Genomic DNA, 27375 nt, shown 5'->3' with positions numbered 1-27375 from the left:
AACGTGGTTTACTCCAACATTGTAATGTCCAAAGCTCGTACGTCCTGAGGCCATTTAGGTGCGGCAACAGAACCAAGCACGAGCCATCAATGCATCTTATGTGATCTTAACTGTCTCCGCTACACAAACACTCTACCTTTGCTGTTTCTAATTCATAGCTATTTCTCATCTAAATTAAGGATATGCATGCTCGATGCTCGCCTCACTTTTATTTCTTGTCACCAATCAATTGTTACTGATGGTTCAATTCTTTTTTAACTGTATATGCAGCTCCTCAATACCAACTAAAGTGAGAAAGCCCTTGAAAGTAAATGGCGGGGGTTCTGAATGCTTTGGCATCTTATGTGACCAAGATGCTCGCCGACATGGCCAGAGACGAAGTGGCCATGCTGACCGGGGTCTCCGATAAGATCGACGACCTGAGCATCAAGCTCAGGGACCTGAACAACTTCCTTGCGGAAATGCGTACGTTACCATTTATTTGTATTCGAGACTTGTAATAACTTATTTGATGATGATGAGACTATATTCGTTGTATCACTATCATGATGGTGATAATGATCCGGCATTGTTGTCTCATATAGCTTCTCTTCTGTACTATCTCATATAACTTCTTTGTTGTATTGTATAAACACCTATACATAGAATGCGTAAATACAAAGAAGAAAACATATATAAATTAAAAGCAATGGCACTGGGTAAAGGGATAGCAGCAGCGCGGGCTACGGCACTGCGCTAGTTCTAAGTAGTAGTAGCACGGGTTGAGCTTATACTAGCAAAAGTAGCAGTAGCACGGGGTGGTATGCCGCGCTACTGCTAGAAAGTTAGATGTAGCGTACTAGTAGTAGCGCGGCCACATGCGTTACTGCTAGCGTTTTACCCCCCGCCACAACTAGGCTTATCCCTAATAGTGCGCCCCTGGTAGCATGGCACGTCATTGCTGGCCTTTTTGCGCCATTGCTAGGCATTCATGTTGTAGTGAGACATAAATATAACATCAAAATTCAGTCTAGTGGTTCCTTGATTTTCCACCAAGTGTACGCATTCTACATTTAGTTTTATTATTCTAGCGTCGAGCTATTTTGCCACAGGACCTCCCCTACGGTATCATCATCGAATCTGCAAAAATTGTTGCACTAGTCGAATCTATGTACCAACTCAGGCACTTCAGATATTTGGCATTAAGCTGCATTGATTTATGTAGACTACCACAAAACATCAACAATATGAAATTCCTACAACATATTGACCTTCAGGGTTGTGAATGTCTTGCGTCTCTACAATATGATCTTTGGCATTAAGCTGCACTGATTTATGTAGACTATGACAAAACATCCACAATAGCAAGGTAGTAATACATAGGACTAATTTTTATTTGCATCTGTACCATCTCAAGCGTGTGGGAACCCTGCAACCAATGGCAGGGATTCTGGATGCTTTGGCATCCTACGTGACCAGCATTCTTGCCAAGATGGCCAAAGAGGAGGTGGCCATGCTAATCGGCGTGTCCGGTGGGACCTGAGCATCAAACTTGGGGGCCTCAAGAATTTCCTCACTGATGCCGATAGAAGGAACATCAGCGATTAGAGTGTGCTAGGGTGGGTGGGTGAACTGAAGCGTGCCATGTACCCGGCCACCGACATCGTCGACCTATGTCAGCTCAAGGCCATGGAGCAAGGTCAAACCAAGGACAGGGGGTGCCTTAACCCTCTCCTCTTTTGCATGCGGAATCCCCTCCACGCCCACGACATTGGCACCCGCATGAAGATGCTTAACCAAAATTTGGATGATATTTGCAAGAGGGGTAGCAATTTCAATTTCATCAAGCTAGAAGCCTACCAAGACCAAAAGACCACTCCGTCTCCCGCCACTGATCGACCGCAAAACAGATTCACTGATAGAGCGATCCGGTGTGGTTGGAGAGAAGATCGAGGAGGACACAAGGGCACTTGTGGAGGTGCTTACAAGGGAGGTGGTAGGTGACAAGAGTGGTCGCCTCATCGTGGTCGCCATTGTTGGTGTCGGAGGGATTCGTAAGATTACCCTCGGCAAGAAGGTCTTCAATGATGAGGCCATCAAAGGCAAGTTTACTAAGAAGATATGGCTTAGCGTCACACAAGATTTCACCGATGTTGAGTTGTTAAGTACGACCATCACTGCCATTGGGGCAGATCTGCCTAGAGGGGGTGGGGCTCAAGCCAAGGCCCTACTCATCGATGCTCTCAAGAACGCCATCAAGGACAAGAAGTTCTTTCTTGTACTAGATGACCTGTGGGATGTCGATGCATGGAACAAACATCTAATGACTCCCTTTAGCTATCGTGGCCCCGGTAGTAGAGTCCTCATCACCACCAGACATGACACTGTAGCCAGAAGCATGAAAGCCTTTCATCCGTACCATCATGTTGACAAATTAGCTCCACAAGATACTTGGTCATTGCTCAAGAAGCAGGTCGGTACTTCCCAAAACTCAATATAATACACGTCGTTTGGTTACACTATTAAGTTAATTTGATCTACACTTGCATAGGTCTACCAATATGAACTTTATCTATTTCTAATGCTTCCTTGCCTTAAATTTCACTATAACACGAGTTCATCAAGTTGGTATATGAAATTAGGAAGATATTAAAGAATATTTTCATTTGTATGCATGACGTACAGATTACAAAAGTAACTAATGGATTATTCCGGCTTATGTTTGGCAATTATTATGGATTGCATGCAGCTTATCAATTAGTTTCTATTTGCAGGTACTCACATCAGAGGAAAATGAACCAGAAGTTGATATGCTAGAAGATATTGGGTTTCAGATTGTAGCAAAATGCGATGGTTTACCACTTGCTATAAAAGTTAAGGGTGGACTCTCATGCAAGAAGGAGAAAACACGACGTGATTGACAAGACGTCCTGAATGATGATATCTAGTCAGTATCTGAAATGTCAAAGGAACTAAATTATGCCATATATCTTAGCTATCGGGACTTATCCCCGTACATAAAACAGTGCTTCTTGCATTTCTCCCTTAAACCAAAAAAGATAGTGATAAATGGAACTGAAATTGTGTCCATGTGGGTTGGTGAAGGATTGGTTGAAGGAGACACATATAGTCGTAGTGTGGAAGAAGGGAAAAAGTACTATAATGATCTAATAGTAAGGAACCTTATAGAGGTAATACAGATTACCCTAGTCAACTTATATGCAACATGCATGATGTTATTCGCTCATTTGCTCAATTTGTGGCTAGGGATGAAACACTAGTAGGTCACAATGGAGATACTATCAAAACAAATCTTAGATCACCGAATTATCTTAGATTATCCATAGAAACGAAACGAGTGGGATCCGATGAATTTGAGTGGAGATATTTAAGAGAGCAAAAATTGCTTAGGTCACTAATATTAACTGGAAACCTCAAAAGTCAGCCTGGGGATTCGTTGACTATCTTCCCAAGTCTACGTCTTCTGCATATAGAATCTGCAAATATTGCTGCACTAGTTGAATCTATGTACCAACTCAAGCACTTGAGATATTTGGCATTAAAGAGGACTGATATGTGTAGACTACCAGAGAACATCCATGAGATGAAATTCCTACAGCATATTAGCCTTGAAGGTTGTGAAAGTTTCATGAAACTTCCTGATAGCATTATCAAGCTGCAAGGGTTGAGATTCCTTGCTATTGATGACACTCTTGTAAATAGTATTCCTAGGGGTTTCCGAGCTCTTACAAATCTGAGGGTACTATTTGGGTTTCCAGCCTATACTGATGGTGACTGGTGCAGTTTGGAAGAGTTGGGGTCTCTTTCCCAGCTCAATTATCTTTCACTAGAGAGCCTAGAAAATGTATCTAGTGCCTCGTTGGCTGCAAAGGCAAGGGTAAATCCAAAGAAACAACTTACCTTTCTTGGTTTAAAATGTGGTGGTAGAGTGGGAGATGGGTTGGTCCAAGGAGAAGTCTCTGATTCTGAGGAGCAAATAATTGAGGCGGTGTTTGATGTGCTATGTCCTCAGCCTTGCATAGAACACATCAAAATAAAAGGATATTTTGGTCGTCGGCTCCCAGGATGGATGCCGGGGCCAATAGCTCCTGTGCGACATTTTTGAGGTGAATTGGAAGGAGTGCGGAGTTGTTCGAGCAAATGGCTGTGGTGTGACAATTTTGAGCAGGCAAATAGCCCACGCACGACATGGCTGTTAAATGTGGTTAAATTGGTCGTCAACCAAGCCCGCCCATCTATGTTAGGACATGTGGGTCCAACTTAATTGTTCCTCAAAACAGCTGACCGTGCCCTGCCGCCCGACCGTGCCGGGCCCGCCACTCTGCCCCCCTTCTTCTCCGGTGGCGGCGGATCTTGCGTTCTCGGTGGTGGCGGCGGAGCCCTCGTTCTCAACGGCGGCGGAGCCTTCGTCCTCAGAAAATGGTGAGTGAATTCAAACCCTAGTCGCCCTCCCGTTCCTCTCTCCGGCCCGTAGATCTCAGCTCGTTTCCTCTGTTTTCGCTTGCGGAATCGATAGGTTGTGAGGGGAGCCCGTGGGCATACTGAGATGGAGCCGCCAGATTCAACTTCGAATAGGTAATGCGCCTCTCTCCGATCCAATTTTGCATGCAATTAGGGGGTGGCCTCGTCTGCTTTTTCTCACGGGCTCACACTGTCCGCCACTGACAGAGGGGATGCTGCCGCTCGGACCTTCGAATTGACAGTCAATTTCTTTCCATCAAAGGCAAAATTAGTTGATGGTAGCATACAGAACATTGACAGAGACACTATTGTTAAATGGGAGGTTGAGTTTACAGAGATTGATCCACAAGTTCTACAGAACATGGGAGAGACAGCAGTGAAGAAATGGGTGGAAAAAATTGGCGAGAATATTGTTTGGGGTCCAGAGCAAGAAGTATCACTTTGCGGTTTGATGATTGGAAAGGAGAGTATGTGAGAATAGAAGATGGTGAACAGATTGTTGAAGAAATCAATCGACAAAACGGCTGGACAAGCAAACGGGCTAATTTTTTTGCTGAGCTCGTTGATCTGAACATTTTTTTCGAAGGTTGGATATGTGCCATCACAATTGGCTGCACAGATGGTAGATGATGATTGGGCTACACAGAGACCATTGATTCCCATGTGTACTGAACTTACAGTAATACCCGAAGAGGGACAGGTGACTGGAACTGAAACTGAAACTGCAGCAACTATTGATTGGAATGTAGTTGAATTAGATGAGCCTACTGATTTGGTCATTGCACCAATGCCTGACATTGAGATGGCCAAACTTTTTGGCATTCCAGTCGATGACAGAGATAAGCAGGAGAGGGGTGAATCTAGTTTGCCTGCTAATACTGATGAAGAAGTAGATGGACAGTTGATGGAACAAGCTGCAGATGAGGTAGATGATGCACATGATGATGAGCTGGTGCATGTGTATGACAAAGAAAACCCTGTCATTGAAGTAGGCAAGTTGTTCCCAAGCATGAAGGAGTTTAGGATGTGTTTCAAGACTTATGCAGTGAAACATGAGTTTGATGCCAAGACTGTTTGGACTGATAGAAAGAAGTTTTATGCGAGGTGCAGAGGATTTGATGGTAGTGTGAAGCCTTGCAAGTGGTACATATCTGCTAGACTGCAACCTGATGGAAGTACTGTCAGGGTTAACCAAATCCCCAATCAACATACTTGTGTTACAAGTTCACAGAGAGTATCAACCATGACATCACAACTTTGGGTTGCAGAAAAGATCACCCCAATTTTAGCCAAAACACCAAACACTACTGCAAAGAAACTCAAAGTAGACTTGGAAAAGATGTACCCTATTAAACTGAAATATACCACAGTGTGGAAGGCAAAACAAAGGGTAATGAAAAATTTATATGGTGATTGGGCAAATACATTTAGGATGCTTTACAACTTCAAAGCAGAGGTGGAAAAGAGGTCACCTAGCAGTGTTGTGGAGATAGATACAGAGGTATCAGCCAAAGGTGAAGTCAAGTTCTCCAAGTTTTTTATGGCTTTGAAGCCTTGCATTGATGGGTTCAAAGCAGGGTGCCGTCCATATTTGAGCATAGACTCATCATTTTTGACAGGCAAGTGGAATGGTCAATTGGCAGCATGCAATGCTCTAGATGGACACAACTGGATGTTTCCTATTGCTGTTGGCTTGTTTCAGTCAGAAACAGAGGCTTCATGGAAATGGTTCATGATCCAGTTGAAAAGATGCCTAGGGCCAGTGTCACCTTTGGCTATACACACAGATGCATGTAAGGGGCTTGAAAATTCAGTGAAAAATGTTTTCCCACATGCTGAGCAGAGGGAGTGCTTCGGTCATTTGTGGATGAATTTGATCAAAAAATTTAGAGGAGAAGAATTTGGGCGCATGTGGCCAGCAGCAAGATCTTACACTAGACAAGCACACAAATATCATCTTGATAAGATAATGGCAGCATGTGATGAGTTTGGTCCATGGCTGAACACCTACCATTCTTTGTTATGGTACAGGTCAGCATTCAACACTGCCATTAAGTGTGACCACATCAACAACAATTTGGCAGAGAGTTTCAACAACAAGGTGAAGGAGTTAAAAGATTTTCCTGTGCATGACATGGTTGACCAAATCAGGATCATGCTCATGCGGTTGTGGGAATTGAGAAGAAGGATAGGTGATTGTCTGCAAGGTGATAAGCTTCCAGCAGTGGTACAACAGGTGGTCAATAGGAGCAGATGTCTTTCACATTTGTTTGTTGAAAAATCTTCATCTTGGGGTGCTGAAGTTAGAGATAACAAAACTGGAAGGAGACATGTTGTTAACACTGAATTGCATGATTGCACTTGCCTCGAGTGGCAACACACTGGTAAACCATGTGAGCATGCCATTCTCTTCTTAGCATCCCAACCGAAGATAAACATGCACCCATATTTGCATGAATATTATTCGGTAGCAAAATTCAAAGCTGCATATGCTACTCCAATTCCAGCACTTACAGATCAGTCTCAGTGGCCTGAAGTGGACATTGAATTTTCCATGTGTCCTCCCTTGACGAAATGAAAGGCTGGCAGGCCTAAACAGAGTAGATTCAAGTCATGGTTTGAGAAAGGTGGGAGTAGTAAGAAGGGAAATAAAGATGGAAAGCCAAAAAGGGCCCAAAAAGGTAACAAAAACAGATGCAAGTTGTGCCAGGAACTTGGGCACAGAGTGGGATCTGTCAAATGCCGTTACACTCCTGATAAGCCAAAGTATGTCCTTGTTTATTTGTCTGTGTTTTGATTTGGTGCTTTTTTCCAATTACTATATCTATAACATTTTCCCAATGGCCAGGAGGAAGCGAGCAAGTCAGCCCCTTGTTGTTGAACAGTGTTGGCCAACAAAAAAAGCAAGAGTCAATGGCGGTAGAAAGAAGAGAAGTGTGCCTCAGCCTGAGCAGAGTGAAGAAAATCCTGCTGCAGTCAACATTCAGACTGAAGAAACTGCTCTCGAGGTTGAAACTGAACCTGAGCGTGTCGAGGTTCAGACTGAAGAAACCCATGTTGAGGTACACACCGAAGAAACTGAAACTGCTGTCAACATTGAGACTGAAGACACTGATCACGAGGGTGTTGGCGAGGTGTTGAAAAGACCAGTGAAAAAAACCAAGATGATCAGTGAACTTGTGTGTGTAGTTGAACCAAAAACAAGAAGTGCTAAGGCGAAGAAGGGCACGCGACGTGGTAGGAAGAGGTAGAACAGAGAACAATTTTGAAATTTGGGGCATGTAATAATATTTGTAACTTGGTGCGTATTGGTAGTCACTATGTATCCCGTATTTCTATTCGAACTTGTTCGTTGGTACCTTGTCTAAACCAGCCAAATAAAATTCAAATTTGGGCTCAAATTTGAATTAGGGATGGGGTATTGATGTTTTAATGCTATCTAAAGTACTTCAACTGAAATATATTTGTTTGCTGATCATTCCCAGCCCTTTTGGTAAGTTGAACTCATGGTCATGAAAAGTGTGTCTCAAATGACCTTCAAAGGTAGGGTAAACGGCCTCATATTTAAGCAAGTTTTTTTGCACCTTGTCTAAACCAGACAAATAATTTTTCTACACATCTATTCTACCTATATAGTGTAAATCTAAAGTCTCACTATTTATTGAATTAATTTTCTATTATTTTCTTTTTTTGGAAAAACAAGGTTTAATAGAAAATTATATATAAAACAAGTTTAAAAACATGAAAATGAGAAAAGTAAGTTAAGATCTTTCTTAGTCAATCCAAAATGAAGTTTTGGTGAGGTTTTCACACTTTTCATTTTCAAAACCCCACCTATACTCTCGGGTGCCCACTACTCTCTCCCTTGAACTCCATACTACATTGTTCGAGGAATGACAATTTTGTGAAGGATTTTTCGTAAAAATATATGTAAATCATATTTATATTTTTTTCTCGTTACTATACGACATAATAAGACTATGTGCGCAAGTTTTATATTTTTTTGATTTTTTTTGAATTAGTTATGCTCAACCCTAATCAGCCAAAACCCCTCAAAACCCCTCTCAAAACCCCTCAAAACCCCGCACACTACTGGGTCGTCGATCGTTGTGCGTGGACGGTTGAGATCAGGCGCTAGGGTTAGCTACAGTGTATATCGATCCGCATGAGACGCCCTGATTGGTTGAATCGGTGGGGTTTGGATCAGCCTCTCTCGTTGGGGCATCAGGACCGTTCATTTGAATCCAACGACAAGAGTTGACGCGGTGCATGGACCAAGCCTACACAGTGCCCATTCCCATCGTTGCATGTGTGCCCGTGCCCACCCGCAGCATGCATGCTCACCCGCAGAACTGCGCCCGTGCTTGCATGCATGGCCTCGACGTAGCCCTGCTCCGCCACCCCTATGGACGCAGTAAGCTGTCGCATGCCTACCATTACAACCGATGCATCATCGCATCAAAGCATGCACCCGGCCACAATGCAGCAGCCCGATGAAGACAACCAAAAAGCCAACGCTGCATGGCGTGCTGTACATGGCGTGCTCCTCTTTGAGGACGCAAAACTGGCATGGGGTATCGATGTGGGTATCGATGCAGTTCAAATGGCGTGCTGCCCGTTACAAGATGGGCAAATGAAGGCGTCCATTATTGTCACGTCTCCCTCTAGCCAGGCACTAGCAAGATGTGCAAATTAATGGGCTACGGCATGAATGCACGGGCGGCACACGCAGAGAACCCGGAGCAGGCGTGTCCCCTTGACCCACGACGGCACAGACGCGTGCGTGAACCCGTCCCCCTTGACCCGCGACCGGTGGCACAGAAGGATCGCAGCCCGTTTCCCACGCTTGTGTACACACTTTCATGGGGCGCCACCAAACGCCGCCCGCCCATTAATTCTAGGGCGCCACCAAACGCCGGACGCCCATCTTCACCGGTGAAACCACGTCGCACTTGGGCTATTTAAGCCGGGCACTATCGTCTTCCTCTCCCTCCTCATCCACACCCCATCCTCTGCCTCCTCTGCCCTCCTTCTTCCTTCTTCTCCATCAAATCCGCTCGAGCCCTCGAGCAACCCCGCCACCATGCAGTACACTGGCCCCACCTACCGCTTCCCCCCAACCACGCCGGAAAGGCTCTACCCGGCCGAAGTGTATGTCGAGAGAACCCTTAGGGTTTGGGCGATCTCGAGGTGGAGGGGAGCAAGGGAGTTAACAGAGTTCTTCCTTGTGGCCGGCTTCCGCCACCTCCCCCGCGGCTCTCCTCGGATGTACCATGTTGAGGAGGTCAACCACAACGGCGTTGTGGTTGGGCTCCTCGCCACGTTCACTAACCCTTTCGATGCTTTCCATCTCCTCGGACGAGCGTATTGGGATGGTTGTGAGTTCATAGCTTTCACAACCTACAATATCTTCACCGACTTCAACGGCATCTTCCCCAACAACGGCGTTATGCACATGCTCCCGTACCCCATCAACAACAGGGAGGGGGAGGAGTGAAGGGCGGCGCCCGGAGGAGCGAGGGTGCCCGAGGAGTGAGGTGGCCCCGGAGGAGGAGAAGAAGAACCCGAAGAACCCGCGTTTGGTGCCCCCCTATCTATCTAGCTTAGATCTATCGTATTAGTTTTTTTTAAGTTGTAATAGTTATGCTACTATTATTAAGTTTTATTAGTACTTTAAGTTGTAAGGCTATCATGCCCCGTGGAACTATGAGTATGCTACTATATAATCGTTGGGTATGCTTCTATATAATCGTTATGCTTCTATATAATCATTGGGTATGCTACTATATATATTGTGTGTTTTTTGCTATTATTTGTGGATTGCTAGGGGTTGCTTTTTCTTATTATTCGTGTATTGCTATGGGTTGCTACGGGCCCGGGTTTCTACACCCCAATCACCACACACAACATCTTCAAAATATTGGCCAAACCATGGACATGCAACTAGGAGCCCCATGCAAACCCACTATGGACATGGGTTCAACTAGAAAATGCAAACTAATTTACTTCGGGCACTTCGTGCAAGCATGCAACTCATTTAGTTCATGGAACAGTAGACATGCATAAAAACAATTAACATTTAGCTTTAGTGCATCAAAAAATGATCCATCACAAAATATAGTGCAAGAAAAAGGCAAAATAAAAGGACAAGTAACATTTTATTGGGCCCCATTTTATTTGCCGAAGTTAGAGGTGGGCTGGTGCCCCTACGCGGGTGGGCTGGTCTTGGGCATGGTTATTTTCTCAGGGCCCATTTTCTCACGGCCCAACATCTATTCGGCAGCCCAGTTTTGTTTTTTTACTAGAAACTGAATTTGGGTGTGTACTCTGTTAACTGAAGAACAAAGACAGAGGAAACAGAGCATGAACACTGAATAGGGCCCCTGAGAATATCATTACAATAATTCAAGCAAGTTTTGCTTCACACTAATTCAAATTCATCTAACAAATGGTCCCTGGCTAACTCAAACTACTGGGCACCCCTGAAACTAGTTGACACACTAACTGAAACTCTAACAAATTCTAGCGATTGATGAACATCAAGTAAAATAAACCCATAGCAATGACACAACCATAAAATGCTCCAGCCATCATATTTGCTTGCAGCTTCAAATCGATTAGATGCTTTAGTTGCTTCCCAATTTTCTTCAATTTACACTTCAGTTCTGCACTGTGCATCATCGGATCGGCTCTGTCCGCCAAATTGGGGGCTTGTTCCACGGCAAGCCGCCCCCCAAAATTGAGCTCTTGGGTTCCGGTTGATCCCTCCAATTTCAACCTTTCAACATAGTCATCGAGCCACTCAAAATGCCCACATTTCTTCAGAACCTGAAAAACAGTGCGCCGGAGGCGCATGAATCCTAGATCCACCACCCAGATCCACCGCCCTAATTCGAGGAAAAAAGAAAGAAATCGGGAGAAAGGAGACCATAGGATTGGTCAAGAACACAGATCTAACCTGCCCCGGCTGTGGCTTGCTCAAGCATTTCACAAACTCGCGCCCACGGTTGCCATTTTCTTCCCTCACACAAGTCAAACGCTTCAGAGGCTCCATGCGCGGGCAATCGGGGCATCTTGTCAACGGCAGTGGACCATACTGCGTCCATGATTGGCGGGAGGCCGAAGTCGAGCTAGACATCACTCGCCGGCGGCGCGCTTCGTTGCCGGAGCAGAGGAAGAAGAAGGTGGGAAAGCAAGCAATGGAGGGCGGGGGGTGGGGTGGGCTGGCTCGGGCTCGTGGCTGGCTCGGGTCGGGGCACGCTGATGTGCACGGGCATGCTTGCGTGGATAAGTTGTGGGTCCCACCCGCATGTGAGTAACTTCTAGGTCCCGCGTGTCATAACTCGAATCGCTAACCCCTCGTGTTTTTCATTTCATGGTTAAACAGAGCCATGTCGCATTGGAGCTATTGTTTGCTTCTAAGACATGGCATCGCAGCCATCCATTCCAACAACGTCGCACTCCTTCCAATTCGCATGAAAAATGTCGCACAGGAGCTATTGGCCCTGGATGCCGTGCGCAGCTATGGTACCTCTCGAGGGCTTCAAGATTCTAGCCCTCGAACATCTGCATTGCTGCACCCAACTCCCAGATGGCTTGTGCAGGCTCCCGTATTGCTCCTGAATTCGTCCAACAGTACAATCAGAGGCACCGTCCGTCATCTCAGTTGGCTGCTACGTTTCCCAAACTCCAGAAGTTGAGTTTGTTTGGAATGGAGGAATGGGAGACGGAAGTCAAAGCTATGCCCTTATTGGAGGATCTTCGCATCAGTTATTGCAAACTGGGCCGTATGCCTCCAGGACTTGTGTCCCATGCAAAGGCTTTGAAGAAGCTTGAAATATGGAACGTCCAATGTCTCCACTCTCTAGAGAACTTTGTTTCTGTAGTTGAGCTCGACTTGGGAAACATACCCGAACTGGCCATGATATCCAATCTTCCAAAATTACAAAAGCTTGAAATCGCTTTATGCCCGAAGCTCAAGACTCTGCAGCAGATGGCAACACTCCGAAGACTCCAGCTGGGAAAGCCAACTTCCAGACTACCTGCAAACTATAAAGCCTAGTCATTTGCTGCTGACCTGCAACTTAGCAGTACTCACTTCCATGGCTGAGGGTGAATCTAGCTCCGAGTGGTACAAGTTGAGTCATATCAAGCAAGTCGAAGCTTATGCAAAGGCTGGAGAAGATGAGAAGAAATGGCACATGTTCTACACATCTGAATCCTGCAACATACAGACAAATATTCATCAGGATCAGATAATACTTTGGTTTCGCTCTCTTTCAATCTACTAGCCAATAATATTCTTCCTTACTGTAATCTTTGTTGGTTCCATGCATATTATTTTCATCAGTATGATATAGGAGAGCTGAATGTATCTCCCACTGTTTTGTTTTGCTTCCCAGGATCGATTTGTGGAATAAGAGGACATATTGGCTGAAACTGCAGCGGAACGAGGAAGGGTATATCATTTCAAGTGAATGCACCGTATGATGCAAGGATATAGCAAAAAACAACTACGGTAATAGCAAAACATGTCATCGTCGGTGCCCCACGACCATACTCTGTTTGTACCAAAAATAAAGCCGGTTGTAGCAAACAACGGAGCCGGTTGCAGCTTTTTAGCGTCGTCCATGTCTTCCGTCGTGTATGGTTGAAGCTTTTTTTGCCGCTGGTTGAAGCTTTTCTGTGTAGCCGGTTGCAACAAAATTAAATGCCAGTTCCAGCTCGCGCTCCGTCCGGTTCCAGCAAAACAGTGATGGTTCCCAGCTCCGGCGATGGCCGGTTGCATCAAAAAAGGAGGCTGCTTCCAGCTCCCAATCCAGCCGCTTCCAGCAAAAAAACTGAGCAGAGTAGCGTGCTCCCTGAGAAGGAGATGGAGGTGTGGAGGAGGAACAGGGAGAGGGGAGGGGGAGGCTTGCGGCGGTGGATCTCATCGGGGGCACGTGCATGGCGGAGGGTGCCGCGGGCGCGACCGGAGAGATGTGTGCTGGTGGGTGCGGGCATACAGACAAATATTCATCAGGATCAGGTAATACTTTGGTTTCCCTCTCTTTCAATCTAATAGCAAATAATATTCTTCCTTAATGTAATCTTTGTTGGTTCCATGCATATTATTTTCATCAATATGATATAGGATAGCTGAATGTATCTCCCACTATTCTGTTTTGCTTGCCAGGGTCGATTGGTGGAAGAAGAGGACTAGGCTGCAAGGTAAGATCCGCACCACCATGGAAGGGGATGAAAACTCGCGGTTCTTCCATGCCTCCGCCTACGCCCATTGGCGGAAAAACAAAATCAATGTGCTCGCTATAAATGGCTCGGAATTCTTTGCGCACGGCGACAAGTCCGCTATCCTCTCGGATTACTATGCGTCCCTCCTCAGAACCGCTTTCCAGCCCACTTGGTCCTTCTCGCTCTTGGATCTCTACCCCTCTCCCATCCCTCAACTATGATCTCTTGACGCCCCCTTCACCGACGATGAGATTGCCACAACGTTCCTTTCTATGAATCAAAATGCTAGCCCTGGACCTGATGTCTTTGGACCTGGGTTCTATTGCAAATTCTGGCCCATCGTCAAAGGCAAGATAAAAGACTTTTTCCTCGACTTCCACTCTCATCAAGCTGACATTTCCTGCCTCAACAGAGCTCATATTAGGGCTCCTTTGATTCAAAGGAATTCTATAGGGTTTCTGGAGGATTGAAATCCTTAAGAATTTTTCCTATGTTGGTCCTTTGATTCATAGGATTGGATCCCATAGGAATTTTTCCTATGGAATCTTTTGTACTACATTTCATAGGAAATCTAACATCCACTCCAACCTCTTTTTACAATTCCTTTGCTTTTCCTGTGCCATCAAACACTCCATGCTAATCCTGTAGGATTCATGTGTGCATGCCACTCCAACCCTATACTTTTCCTATTCCTACGATTTGAAAATCTTGCGAATCAAAGAGGGCCTTATTCTTCTCCCTAAGCACAACGGAGCCCGCTCCCCCTCTGACTTCCGACCTATTTCCCTCCAAAACTGCCTGGTAAAAGGGGTGGCCAAGTTGCTGATCAATAGGCTAAAACCCCTCATTCCTCTCCTGGTCCATGCTGATCAAACTGGCTTCCTCGCCGGGCGAAACATCTCGGAAAACTTTCTTTACGCAGCAGATATCTTTCACTGTTGTGCTAAAAGGAAAGCTCCCACTCTTGTTGTTAAGCTTGACTTCCGGAAGGCCTTTGACTCGGTCTGCTGGACCTCCCTCCTCTGTACCATGCGGACTCACGGTTTCCCCGACCGCTGGTGTGAATGGGTCAGCTCCCTCCTCTCCTCTGGACTGACGGCGGTCATGCTAAATGGTGTGCCGGGCCGTTGGATCCAATGAAAAAATGGACTCCGTCAAGGTGACCCCCTTTCACCTTACCTCTTCATCATCTTGGCTGACATCCTCCAGCAGATGATTATCAAGGCCAATACTGACGGTCTCCTTCTCCACCCCCTTATCCCCCACCTCCCCTGCCCTATTCTCCAATACGCGGACGAAACACTTATTATTTTGAAGGCCACTCCCACGGCAGCACAACACCTTTAAAATATTTTGGATCAGTTCCCTGCTGCAACGGGTCTTACAATCAATTTCACCAAAACCACTTTCATCCCCCTCAACGTTGACCCCTCAGATGCTAATAGTATGGCCACTGATCTAGGAACCAACATCTCATCCTTCCCCCAAACCTACCTCGGGCTCCCCCTCTCCTCACAAACTACCACCCTCCGCCTTCCAACCAGTTATTGATCGCTGTGACATGTACCTTGCTGGTTGGTGTGCGCTTCTCCTTTCCCGTGGTGGCAAACTTGTCTTACTCTCGGCGGTCCTCGACAGCCTCCCCACCTACTTCATGTTGTGTTTCTCCCTCCCTATACAGGTTCTGGAAGCTATAGACAAGCGTAGACGTACCTTTTTTTGGTCCAAAGATGACACTTGCTCGGGAGCTAAATGCCTAGTTGCTTGGGATAAAGTCTGTACCCCCAAGGAGGCCGGCGGTCTAGGTGTGAAAAACCTTCGCGCGCAAAATTTTTGTCTACTGCTGAAATTTGCCTAAAATTTTTACACTCCACTTCCCTTCCTTGGAAGGACTGGGTTCTCCATCACTCCCCTCTCCACATTGGGCTTGGAAAGAACAGCTCTTTCCTCGCCAAGACCATTTTTAAACACCTACAGAGCCTAAGAGAGATTTCCCAGTGCACCATCGGGGATGGTCACTCCACCTTCTTTTGGTTAGATCGTTGGCTAATGCCAGAACCTCTGGCCTTAGTTTACCCAGCTCTTTTCTCCCACCACACCAACCAAAATTCCATGGTTCATACAATTTTGCAGGATGGGATCGAACTTGCTCTTCGTAATCGGCTAACCTCTATTGCATTTGCAGAACTTGGCTCTCTTAACTCTCGGTTGCAGGATGCCGCTCTCTCCCAGGTGCCAGACTCTCAGAGGCTACTCAATGGTGCGGCCTTCTCCGCACGAGGGGCCTATGCGGCTCTCACCACCCAGCTTTCGGATCCTGTGCTCACCGTTATTTGGGATTCCAGGGTCCCAAAGAAGGTGATGATTTTCGGCTGGCTGCTCTACCTTGATCGACTCAACACGCGGAAGAACTTGCACAAGAAAAAAATTCTAGACACAGATATTTGCCCGCGTTGTAATAATGCTGTAGAGGACAGCGACCACCTTTTCTTTACCTGCCCCGCGGCGCGCAGGATCTGGCAGGCCATTGGCATCAGGCCAATATCAACTTCGCTTGGGGATGTTTTTCACACTCAGCTCCCAGGCTCACTTTCATCCTCTGTCAGTCCCTTCATGTTTCTCCTCTTCATGTGGAAGATCTGGGATGCGAGGAAGAAGAAGGTCTTCCAAAATCTGGAGGTAGATGCTAGTTTTACTATTAAGTGTATTCTAGATGACTTGGCTGTTTGGACTCATAGGCTAAAGGCCGCTGCTCTGAAGAAGGACGGCAGCTTGTGGCGCGACTTCCTCTCCTCCCGTAACCTGTAACCCTTACTCTTCGTTACATTTGAAATATATTCAGGTGGGGAGCCTTCCCCCCCCCCCCCATTGACCATTTCAAAAAAAGGAAGGACCATATGATGCAAGGATATATGTACGTCCGCTGTTACAGCTTCTACTAGTTTTGAGTATTCTTACAAATAATGCCATGACCATTGGAAGCTCATGTTGGAAATATGAGCAATTTACCAAATGATTTTATTAACAGAAATATTAGATAAAGCATGACTAATATAGCTGCGATAAAGCAAGTCATGCAACCTGACGGAGAAAAAGTAAATAGCATTTGCATATATGAACTTGAACTGAACACATCTAGCACAGACACTAGATCATGTTGCATATATGGAGTAGAACCTAACACATGTAGGGAAAGTACTAGTACGAGAAACTGTGGTAGGACATCTGACAGAAAGAAGAAGAAAACATACGGGATAGCAGCAGCAGAAGCACTGTATTTGGGGTTGACATCCTCTCCAGCTATGTCATTACTGAGGTAGTCGACGTCGGGGAAGTAGTCGTCGAAGTCCGTGATGAAGAAGCCAGTAGTCGCGTAGAGCGCTCCCCAAAAACATTATCACCCTTCTCCCGTATGGGACTCAAAAGGTGCGGTCTCGGAGGCCTACTGTCCCGACGTGCGGTGCACGCCGCAAGCCGGGATGAGGAAGACAACAGCAGCTCAGAGATGGAACCGATGGCGAGGAAAGGAGTAGTTCTGGTGTGTCTCTCTGGGAGGAGCGACCTCCCTTTTATAGGCGCAAGAGGGCAGCAACGGGAGGCGAAACAAAGAGATAGAGGCGAAGCGAACAGCCAGCAGCCGAAGGGCTGCACCGTTCGCATTCGAACTCCACTTTCACAAAAATCTTTTCAGCTTCTGTGTGACCTTTCGTATACCCGTAGTGCGTGGCAAAAATTTAGATATCGGCTCGGCTCATTCCTGCAACCCGCGGCGCGGCGTGGCGAGGCGGGTGGCGGAGGAGGAGCGCGCGTGGATATCCCTCTTGTTCTCATGCTCGTACAAGTGGGGAAAGAACCTCCCTTATAAAAAGGTACAACTCCCACTAAACTAGCAATGTGGCACTAAAATTTAGTTCCACCTCTTGCCTTGCACGAATGGGCTGCGTGGGCCTCTAGGATTTATTAGGAATTTCTGAAACTGCTATTGGGCTAGGCCCAAAATAGACAAAATTCCAGCAATCCCCCACCAGATCCCAGAGGCACACAAAATTTGCCTTTGGTTCCAAAACACTATTTTATATACCGGTACTGCAGTGGAGACTGTTAAGTTGAACTTCCACCTAGAACTCTATGCTACACTAGTAAGCAACTGGAACAGTGGACTGGGCCTTGGACTACAAGTTTTCTGCGAATCTAGCTTCACATAAAGCCTTGACCGATATGTGGCTACTGTGGGTCTTCACCGCGGGTGGAGCTTATGCGTCATACTCCATGACCTTTCATGAGTTTACTGGAGAGAACCCTACTCTCATAGATTGCCACGTTTGACAATCAGAGTGATATAGGTGTGTTCTTTAAAAGATATTCTGCAGGATAACATTTCTGCTTAAATAAGCCACTTAGAACACATTAATATATACATCAACCTGCCATGCAGATTAGGAGAGTATTGCATCTTCATGGAGTGGTATTGTGAATAGTAAGGATACTCTCCTCTCAGTTGACCAACAGCTTGTCTTCCACATCTAATTCACGGGATCTCCAATCACAAAGAATAGGTTACCACTGTGAACAACTCATATTGTGGGTCTCATACCCATCTCCCTCGATGCATTATCTGTCACATTACGTGATAGACCCTTAGTAAAAGGATCTGCCAGATTTTTAGACGTTTGGATATAATCCAATGTAATAACTCCAGAGTTTTTCATTTTCCTGACAGACTTTAACCTTCTCTGAACATGTCTTGATGACTTCATGTTATCCTTTGAGCTGCTCAGTTTCGTGATCACAGTTTGATTGTCGCAGTTCATAAGGATACCCGGTACAGGTTTCTCAACAACCGGCAAGTCATTCAAGAGCTGACGAAGCCAATCTGCTTCGACCGTAGCTGTATCTAGTGCTGTGAGTTCTGCTTCCATCGATGACCTCGTTAAGATGGTCTGCTTGCAAGACTTCCAAGAAATAGCACCACCTCCATGAGTGAATACATATGCACTACTGGAATCAGCTAGTTTGCCATCTGCCAGTTCTTTGCCGTCCGCTAGCGGACGGCAAAGAAGCTCTTTGCCATCAGCTTCCAAAAAGGAGACGGCAAAGAACTGGCTGATGGCAAAGACCAAGTTTGCCATCAGCCAGTTCTTTGCCGTCTGCTAGCGGACGGCAAAGATTCTTTGCCGTCGGCTAGCGGACGGCAAAGAGGGAGGGGCCCCACTGACGAGCTGCAAAAAAAAAACCTAACGGGCCCCCTCTTTGCCGACGGCAAAGAGCAAGAAGGCGGACGGCAAAGGGTGGCGGACGGCAAAGAGGGAGGCCCCACGTAACGTTAACGGGGCCGCGCCCCACACCCCCCCTCTCTCTCTCTTTCTCTCCCACCTCCACCGCCCCGTCGCACCACGCCCCGCCGCCGCCCCAGAGCCCCCCGCCGCTGCCCCGTCGCCCCCGCCCCTGCCGTCTGGGCGCCGCCACGCCCCGGCGCCCCGGCACCTCCGCGCCCCGCCGCCCGGGCCCGGCGCCGCCGCCCCAGGCCGCCCCGCCCCGCTCCTCCGCCGCCCCAGGCCGCACCGCCCCCCTCCTCCACCTGCAGGTGATCTTCTTCCTTTTTTTTCCTTTTTTCTGTTTTTTTAGTTTTAGGTTTATGTTTAGTTTAGATTTAGTTTTAGTTTTATGGATTAGTTTTAGGTTTTAGTTTTAGTTTTAGGTTTATAGGTTTAGTTTTAGTTTAGTTTTAGGTTTAGATTTAGTTTTTTTCTTTTCTGTTTTTTTTAGTTTTAGTTTTTTAGGTTTAGTTTAGTTTTAGAAAGAAGAAAAAGAGAAAAAGAGGAGATCAGGAGAAGAAGAAGAAGAGGAGGAGGAAGAAGAAAAAAGAAAAAGAGGAAGAAGAAGAAGAAGAGGAAAAAGGAAAGGAGGAAGAAGAAGAAGAAAAAAGAGGAGAGGAGGAGAACAAGGAGAGGAAAAAGGAAAGGAGGAAGAAGAAGAACAACAAGAAGAAGAAGAAGAAGGAAAAAAAGGAAGAAAAGGAAAAAGAGTAAGAAGAAGAAAAGGAAAAAAAACCCGACCCGACACGGTAACCCCGACCCCGAGACCCCGACCCCGACACCCCGAGCCTGACCCCGACCCCGACACCCCGACCCCCCGAGCCTGACCCGACATCCCGACCCCGAGCCTGACCCGACACCCTGACCCCGACACCACACCCTGACCCCGAAACAACACCCCGACACCGACACGGCACTACCCCGACATCGACACGACACCCCGACCCCCCGACCCCGAAACAGCACCCCGATCCCGACACGGCACCCCGACCCGACACGGCACCCCGACACCGACACGGACACCCCGACCACCGACACCTCCCGAAAAGGTGTTCTTTGGCCTTCCAGAGGCCGACGGGGTCATATATTTGTGAATTATTAGTTAGGTCATATATTTTTCGATTTTGTTATGAAAAACATCATATATAATTGTGTTGATCGTGTAGTTTTAAATGTGCAGTTGTTTCATCGCTGCGAGGTTTGGTGTTCGACGACCTCGCCGTGCGTTTGACGAGCTCTGCCCCTTCGTTCGTGGGTGAGCACAAATGACAAGTCCTCCTCCCCCATTAATTATTTGATCTATTCCGATGAAACTTGATAGCTAGCTATATATGTGTCTTGAATCATCAGTATGCGTAACCAATATGTGTCTCCCGTTCGAAAGCGTCATAGTTATAAATATGCATGCATTTGCATATTTATAACCTTGATTCTTTCGAATTGTCCAACGCTATCCATGGACAGCCCGAGTATGTGTAGATTGGGTTCGTTTTCCCATATGCTTTGCTCCGGATCCGACGCATATATTTCGTCAGTGCCTCCCCTGTTGTTCTCCGGGTACACATCCTCTCTGTTTATTGCAGAGACGTGTATCAGGAGAACAGCGGGGAGGTGCTGCCGAAATTTTGCGTCGGATCCGGAGCATAGCATGGGAAAATAAACCCAATCTACACATACACGGGTGGGATTAGGACCTATCATTACCTATTAGAGTGTAGGTTGCATGGACGTAATAAAATTGACAAAGTAGATCAACTGATGAATATATACATGGTGAATTACATATATAATTGTTGTGTGTCCAGTAGCTCTGAAAGTCAAGATGAGTGACCGTGCTTGGATGTATACCGGTCACACTGGTCAGAACAAATGGAGCGCTGAATGGTTCACAAAAACTAAGGGGTTTGTGCAAGCCGCATTTGCAAATGGCCAAAAGAAAACCTGGTGCCCCTGTTTCCGGTGCGGCAATTGGGAAAAGAAGACAGAGGCTGAAATGGGCAAACACCTGCAGAAGAGTGGTTTTACGCCCGATTATACGGTGTGGACATTTCATGGTGAGTCTGCCCAACGTGACCGAGCTGAGGTGGATCGTCGTCGCACCGACGAGCATGGTACCGGGATGGAAAACATGGTGCAAGGCTATGATGATGCTCGGGATTCGGACGAGGAGATGGAGGAATCTGCAAAGGCCTTCAATGAAATGTTGGAGTCTTCGAAACGTCCGCTCCACGAGCACACTGAGCTTTGTCAGTTGGATGCCATCTCACAAGTAATGGCTCTGAAGGCTCAGTTCAACTTGGGCAGAGAATGCTATGACGCAATTATGACAGTATTTGGACGCTTTCTACCCAAAGGCCATGTAATGCCTGCAAACCTGTACCAGTCGGACAAAATCCTCCGTGCACTGAAGATGCCCTATGAGAAGATACATGCCTGTGAGAAAGGATGTGCCTTATTTAGGCTTGACTATGCGGACTTGAACTATTGTCCCATTTGCAAGTCTTCCAGGTATATTGTGGTAGACAACGGTATGGGTGAGAAGACACAGACCAAAATCCCCGTTAGTGTTCTTCGGTATATGCCAATCGTACCAAGACTTCAACGTCTTTTCATGGTCGAAGAGACGGCCAGACAGATGACATGGCACAAAACAGGCAAAAGAACCGAACTAGATGCAGATGGGAATCTGATGATGGTACACACATCGGATGGTGTTGCGTGGAAAAAGTTTGATGAATTACATGCTGACAAAGCGGCAGATCCGAGGCATCCTCGAGTCGGCATCAGCACGGATGGGTTCAGTGTGTTTGGTATGACGGCAGCCCAATACAGTTGTTGGCCCGTATTTGTCTTTCCACTCAATCTCCCCCCCGGACAGATTATGCAAAGAAAGAACATTTTCCTGACGTTGATAATTCCAGGACCCAACTATCCGGGCAAAAATATGAATGTGTACATGCAGCCGCTTAAGGACGAATTGCAAGAAGCCTGGGATAATGGGTTCAAGACATACGACACCTTTAGCAAACGGAACTTCATAATGCGTGTCTGGTACATGTACTCGACGCATGACTTGCCGGCGTATGCGCTATTCGTTGGCTGGTGTGTGCATGGAAGGTTCCCGTGCCCCACATGCAAGGGAGCTGTTGAGTTTCGTTGGCTTCAGGCCGATCGCAAGTTTTCTTGCTTCGACATGCATAGACAGTTCCTGGATCCTCGCCATAAGTTCAGGAAAGACAAGAAGAACTTCATCAGGGGTAGAGTTGTCAAAAACTCTGCACCACCTGCATTGACAGGCCAACAGACCCTGGATCAGTTAAACGCTCTCAAGCCAGATCCACAACGTCCAGGGTACTTCAAGGGGTATAATACTAAGCACGCGTGGACTCACAAAACATGCTTATGGGATCTGCCTTACTTCAAAGACCTCCTTTGCCCACACAACATCGACGTGATGCACACTGAGAAGAATATCGCCGAGGCACTTTTTGGTACATTGTTCGGCATAGATGGGAAGTCAAAGGATAATACTAAGGCTAGAGTCGATCTGGAGGCGCTATGTGATAGGCCGTTACAAAACATGAAAGAACCGAAAGGAAAGCAGAACTGGACGAAGCCAAAGGCATGGTTCAATCTTGGAAGGCCAGCTATGAGGGAAATTCTATTGTGGGTGCAACAGCAGTTGATGTTCCCCGATGGGTATGCAGCGAATCTAAAGAGGGGAGCGAATCTTGATAAACTGAAGATATTTGGTCTCAAGAGTCATGATTGGCACATATGGATTGAGCGGGTAATGCCGGTGATGTTGCGTGGCTTCATCCCTGAGGATGAATGGCTAGTACTGGCAGAACTCAGCTATTTCTTTCGTGTTCTTTGTGCGAAAGAACTATCGCCTGGCGTGCTAGAAGAAATGGAAGAGTTGGCGCCGGAGTTGATCTGCAAGTTAGAGAAGATCTTTCCACCGGGCTTCTTTAATCCAATGCAGCATTTGATTTTGCATCTCCCGACCGAGGCAAGATTGGGGGGGGCCGTGCAAAATCGTTGGTGCTACCCAACTGAGAGGATGCAGAAGACGCTTCGAGAAAAATGTAAAAATAAATGTAGAATTGAAGCATCGATGGCTGAGGTATTCATCACAGAGGAGGCGGCAAACTTCGTAACAGCGCACTACGAAGCCAAAAATCGTCATTTGCATAATCCGAAGCCTCGGTACAATGCTGACGAGCCTAAAAAGGGTGGATCCAACCTCAGCCTATTCAAAGGGAATCTCGCACCAGCTAGTGTTTCACATCCAGTATCTTTGGATAACGAAGAATGGCGGACCATTTCGTTGTATATCTTCAACAACCTGATAGAAGTGCGGCCGTACATCGAGTAAGTTCTCGGTACATTGTTTCGCAACTTCTATTTCCTTTGAACTACTCTTATTCCTGGATATGTCATACAGTCGATACGTCACCATATTCTCATATGGAGCGGAGATCCAAAAGGATTCTGTCGAAGAGTATGAGCTTCTCGCAAAGCAAGGAGATGGCTATCCCGGTTTCATCTCTTGGTTCAAACAAACGGTAATTTCTATTAGACAATTTCATTTCATTCGCTAATTTGTGCATAATGCAACAATCCTTTCATATTAAACTTGTAGGCTAATTCAGAGTCTATGGACGCCGAATTGAGACAAGTCGCTAATGGTTTTGACTATAAGGTCCGTTCATTTGACAAGTACGACATCAATGGGTATCGCTTTCGTACCTATGGCAAAGAGCTATCTGTGGCCGACCGAAAGTCTACAAATTGTTGTGTATCTGCTATCGGCGAAGGAGGTACCGAGTATTATGGGAGAGTTGAAGAAATTTATGAACTTCTGTTCTATGGTGAAAACCCACCGAATGTCGTAGTCTTTAAATGTTATTGGTTTCAGCAGAAGGAGACTAGAAGGACTCATGAACATATAGGGCTAGTTGAAATCAACCAAAGCACTCATTTAGATGTTCCTGATGTCTATATTATGGCTCAACAGGCGACCCAAGTATTCTATCTACTATGGGCCTGCCAAACTAATCCAAATCAGAAAGGTTGGGATGTCGTTTATGAAGTGCCGCCCCGTGCTAGACTTTCTCCCCCAAAGGAAGAGGATTATGAACCTCACATTAACCCAGACACATATGAAGGAGAATTCTTCCAAGAGACACGTCTTTCCAAAAAGCGTTTCAAGAACCGCTATACTTCACCCCAAAACATTGAAGTAGACAGCGACAATGAATCCGACATCACCCCGGAGGAGGAACAAGAAGAGCCGGAACAAGAAGAGGTTACTGCTGCGGATGACCTGTCAATGCTTGACCGATTACGCAAGGTGGCCTTGCACATGTTGATGCCAATGAACCCTATGAGCCCGTCATTGATTATAGTGATGATGATGATTATGCATTTATTGATGATACTGATCGAGATTATTAGTAGTGTCAGGTATTACATTTTTTATGTTGTACTTGATGATGATACACTTAAGTGATACACGTATTATTATTCATGTCGGTCTTTTTTTATGTTGTACTAATTTCGTTTACTGTTTGTCATGGCAGGTGTTGAAAGATGGTGGGCGCTGGTCGGGAGCATGGTCTGAGGTCTTCCATTCCAGACGCACCTCTCCGCCGAGCGTTGCTGGACAGTATGGCCACACCGCCGGGCCCTTCTTCGTAGACCGCGGTGCCCAGCAGGCGACGAGGTAGGAAGAGAGGAGGTGGGGCACGTGGTCGTGGGAGAGGAGGTAGGGTGACTGCTACGGCACCTTCCTCGCCGCCACCCCCAGCTGTTTCACCCGAGCACGTGACTGCTAGGGTGGACTCGTCCGAGGAGGAGGCTACACGGACTCCGGTCCACGAGCCTCCGGTCCACGGGTCTTGGGCCCACGAGCCTCGGGTCGACTGGCCTTCGGCCCACGAGAGTTTGGCCCACGTGACCCCGGAGGAGCACACGTCCGGATGGGGTACCTGGCCGGATCAACCCGAGGAGCCGAGTGGCCATGCTGATGATGGCGGGGAGCTGACTGATCTTGAGGAGGAGGGGGGCACCGTCTACCAGCGTGGTGCTACACGGCTCCCGTCCGTGCCGGTGACCCGCGAGCAGAGGTGGTTGATTTTCCCTGATGGGGAGAGGTACGTAAGTGCATTTAATATTTTTGTACCTTGTGCATTCACGTTTTTTCAAATAACTAATGCGTTGGCCTTGTCATGCTGCAGGGGTTGGGACCACCATCATAGTGTCCGCCGGCCCAACTCCGTCCTTGGAGTTCTTTGCCGGCAAAACTTCCCGGGGTTTGTCACGTTGCCTGGTGAGGGTCGGCTTCCAGAGCTTGGATTGAGCTGGGAGCACTACGTGGCTGCCCCGGCCCCGCCGGATGAGATTATCGATGGTGTCGTGTGCGACACGAGGGCAGACATGGTGATCAGAAAGTTTTGGGTAATTTCTCCTTTACACATTTAAAAATCTTCAAATAGCTAGTTATTAATTGTACTAATCAATATTGTCTCATTTGATTGCAGACATTCTACAGGTGTGAGGAGGGATACGAGGAGGACGCGGCACATGTTATCGAGAACGTCTGCAAGCGCCTACTCCAGAACTTACGGCATGAGGCTCGGGTGCAGGCTGTTCGAGACTACTACGCCTTGCGTGGTATCAAGAAGACCAAGCCGGCGTGCCGCGATAAGTTCCTGAGTAAGGAGCAGTACATGAAGGTAATTCTTAAGGCCTTCTCTACTTAAGTTCCTTCATTTAGTAATTTTTAGCCGTAGCGCTCAAGTTTCTATTTGCTAACTTAGGCGCCTCCGAGATGGTGTGCAGATCGGATGGATTGTTGGGAGGTGTTGGTCGATGAGTGGTGCTCAAAACAATGGCTAGCCCTCCACAATGAGGCCAAGGACAAATGTGCCCAAATGGAAGGTGTGCCACACCATCAAGGCAGCTCCAACTTATATCAGTTCGGGCGCAACTGGGTATGTGGTTTGCTTCATGATTCATGCAATTCATTCATCATGCTAGCTTGAGCCCTTTAATTACTAATTTTCATTGTTTCTCTCTTTCAGGCACGCTACAATAAGGCAGATAAGGCGCCAGAGGTGTACGACCTGTATGCCATGGCCCACACTGCCTCTTTCAAGAAAGTCAAGGCTTTCTCTCAGTCTGACCTCGATGATGCAAACAACTTCACCAACATCTCCTCCCACAACAAGCTCGTGAGATATAGAGATGAGGGGAAGGCGAGGAAAGGGGAGGACTTTAACCCGAGCCAGGGTCCCGTTGATCCAGAGCTATTGATGATATCTGGTGGCGGGAGGTCCCATGGCTCCATAGCCATTGGAGATGGACTTATCCGTTGTCGTAGCACTCTCCCGGAGATCAAGGCGCGCCAGTCGAGCTCCGCTCCTGATATAAGGCCTCATGAACGGCCAGTGCAACTCGCCATCAAGGTTAGTGATACGTACTCAGTTATCTTTCTCCATTACATTGTGTGCGCTTCCATCAATGATTACAAATGGTCATGTGAGTGGTGTTGCAGGCTGCTATACAGAGTGACAGAGATAGAACGGAGAAACTTCTGGCGGAGGCGGTGGAGAGGCAGCGGGAGTTGGAGGAGAGGACGACAAAGATGATGGAGGAGGAGAGGGCACGGAATGACATGCCGGCAAGGGCCATGTACGAGCTCCTTGTGGTAAGTTTCTTCTGCAGATTAGCCAAAACATTCATGTAGTGTTTGTCTCATTACTAACTAGTATGACTGAGTCGTCAAAACCAAATGTGCAGTCTGTGTGCGAGAAGACAGGTCAGACCGCTCCGCCGATGCCAGTGATTGCTCCTGGGACCACGGTGAGTTTTATTTGAATGGACATTACTTGCTAGTCTTAACATTTGAGTGTCATCATGCTAACAAGACATTGGAAATGATCTTTGGTGCAGCGTAACTCCAGACAAGCATCACACGATCCTTCTCCAGCTACCGACACGAGCCACCCCGCTCCTACACCTCCTGGATCTTGGTACGTTTATCTAGTGTTTTGCTTAACACATGCATAAAGACCTAGACTTAGCTTTATTTCCTCCAATGCTTACCATAATGACCTAGACTTAGCTTCTTCACCTCCAAAATGACTTAATAAGCTTACTGACCTCCAAAACCATCCATTTTACCTAAGTTAGCTCTAAAACTATCTGTACTTAGCTTACTTATGTCAAAAATTGCATAATTAGCTTAGTTAGCTCATAGACGATCCATTTTACCTAAGTTAGCTCTAAAATGACCCATTTTTACCTAGGTTAGCTTATAAATGATCCAGTTCATCCAAGTTAGCTCAAAAATGACCCATTT

General features: G+C 46.8%; 1 protein-coding gene across 1 annotated transcript; it reads left to right on the top strand.

Moving 5' to 3' along the window:
• The first annotated feature begins 311 nt into the window (after nucleotides 1–311).
• LOC125526767 (disease resistance RPP13-like protein 4) lies at nucleotides 312–3759 on the top strand. The gene is made up of 4 exons (XM_048691402.1): nucleotides 312–465; nucleotides 1425–1486; nucleotides 1832–2452; nucleotides 2754–3759. Exons 1-4 carry the CDS (start codon nucleotides 312–314, stop codon nucleotides 2898–2900), a joined length of 984 nt encoding a protein of 327 aa, XP_048547359.1. The 3' UTR covers nucleotides 2901–3759.
• The last annotated feature ends 23616 nt before the right edge of the window (nucleotides 3760–27375 follow it).

The sequence above is a fragment of the Triticum urartu genome, unplaced genomic scaffold (genome assembly GCF_003073215.2).
Source record: "Triticum urartu cultivar G1812 unplaced genomic scaffold, Tu2.1 TuUngrouped_contig_180, whole genome shotgun sequence".
Lineage (NCBI taxonomy): Eukaryota > Viridiplantae > Streptophyta > Magnoliopsida > Poales > Poaceae > Triticum > Triticum urartu.
Note: the sequence above shows the minus strand (reverse complement) of the source record. Positions and strands in the feature narration are given on the sequence as shown.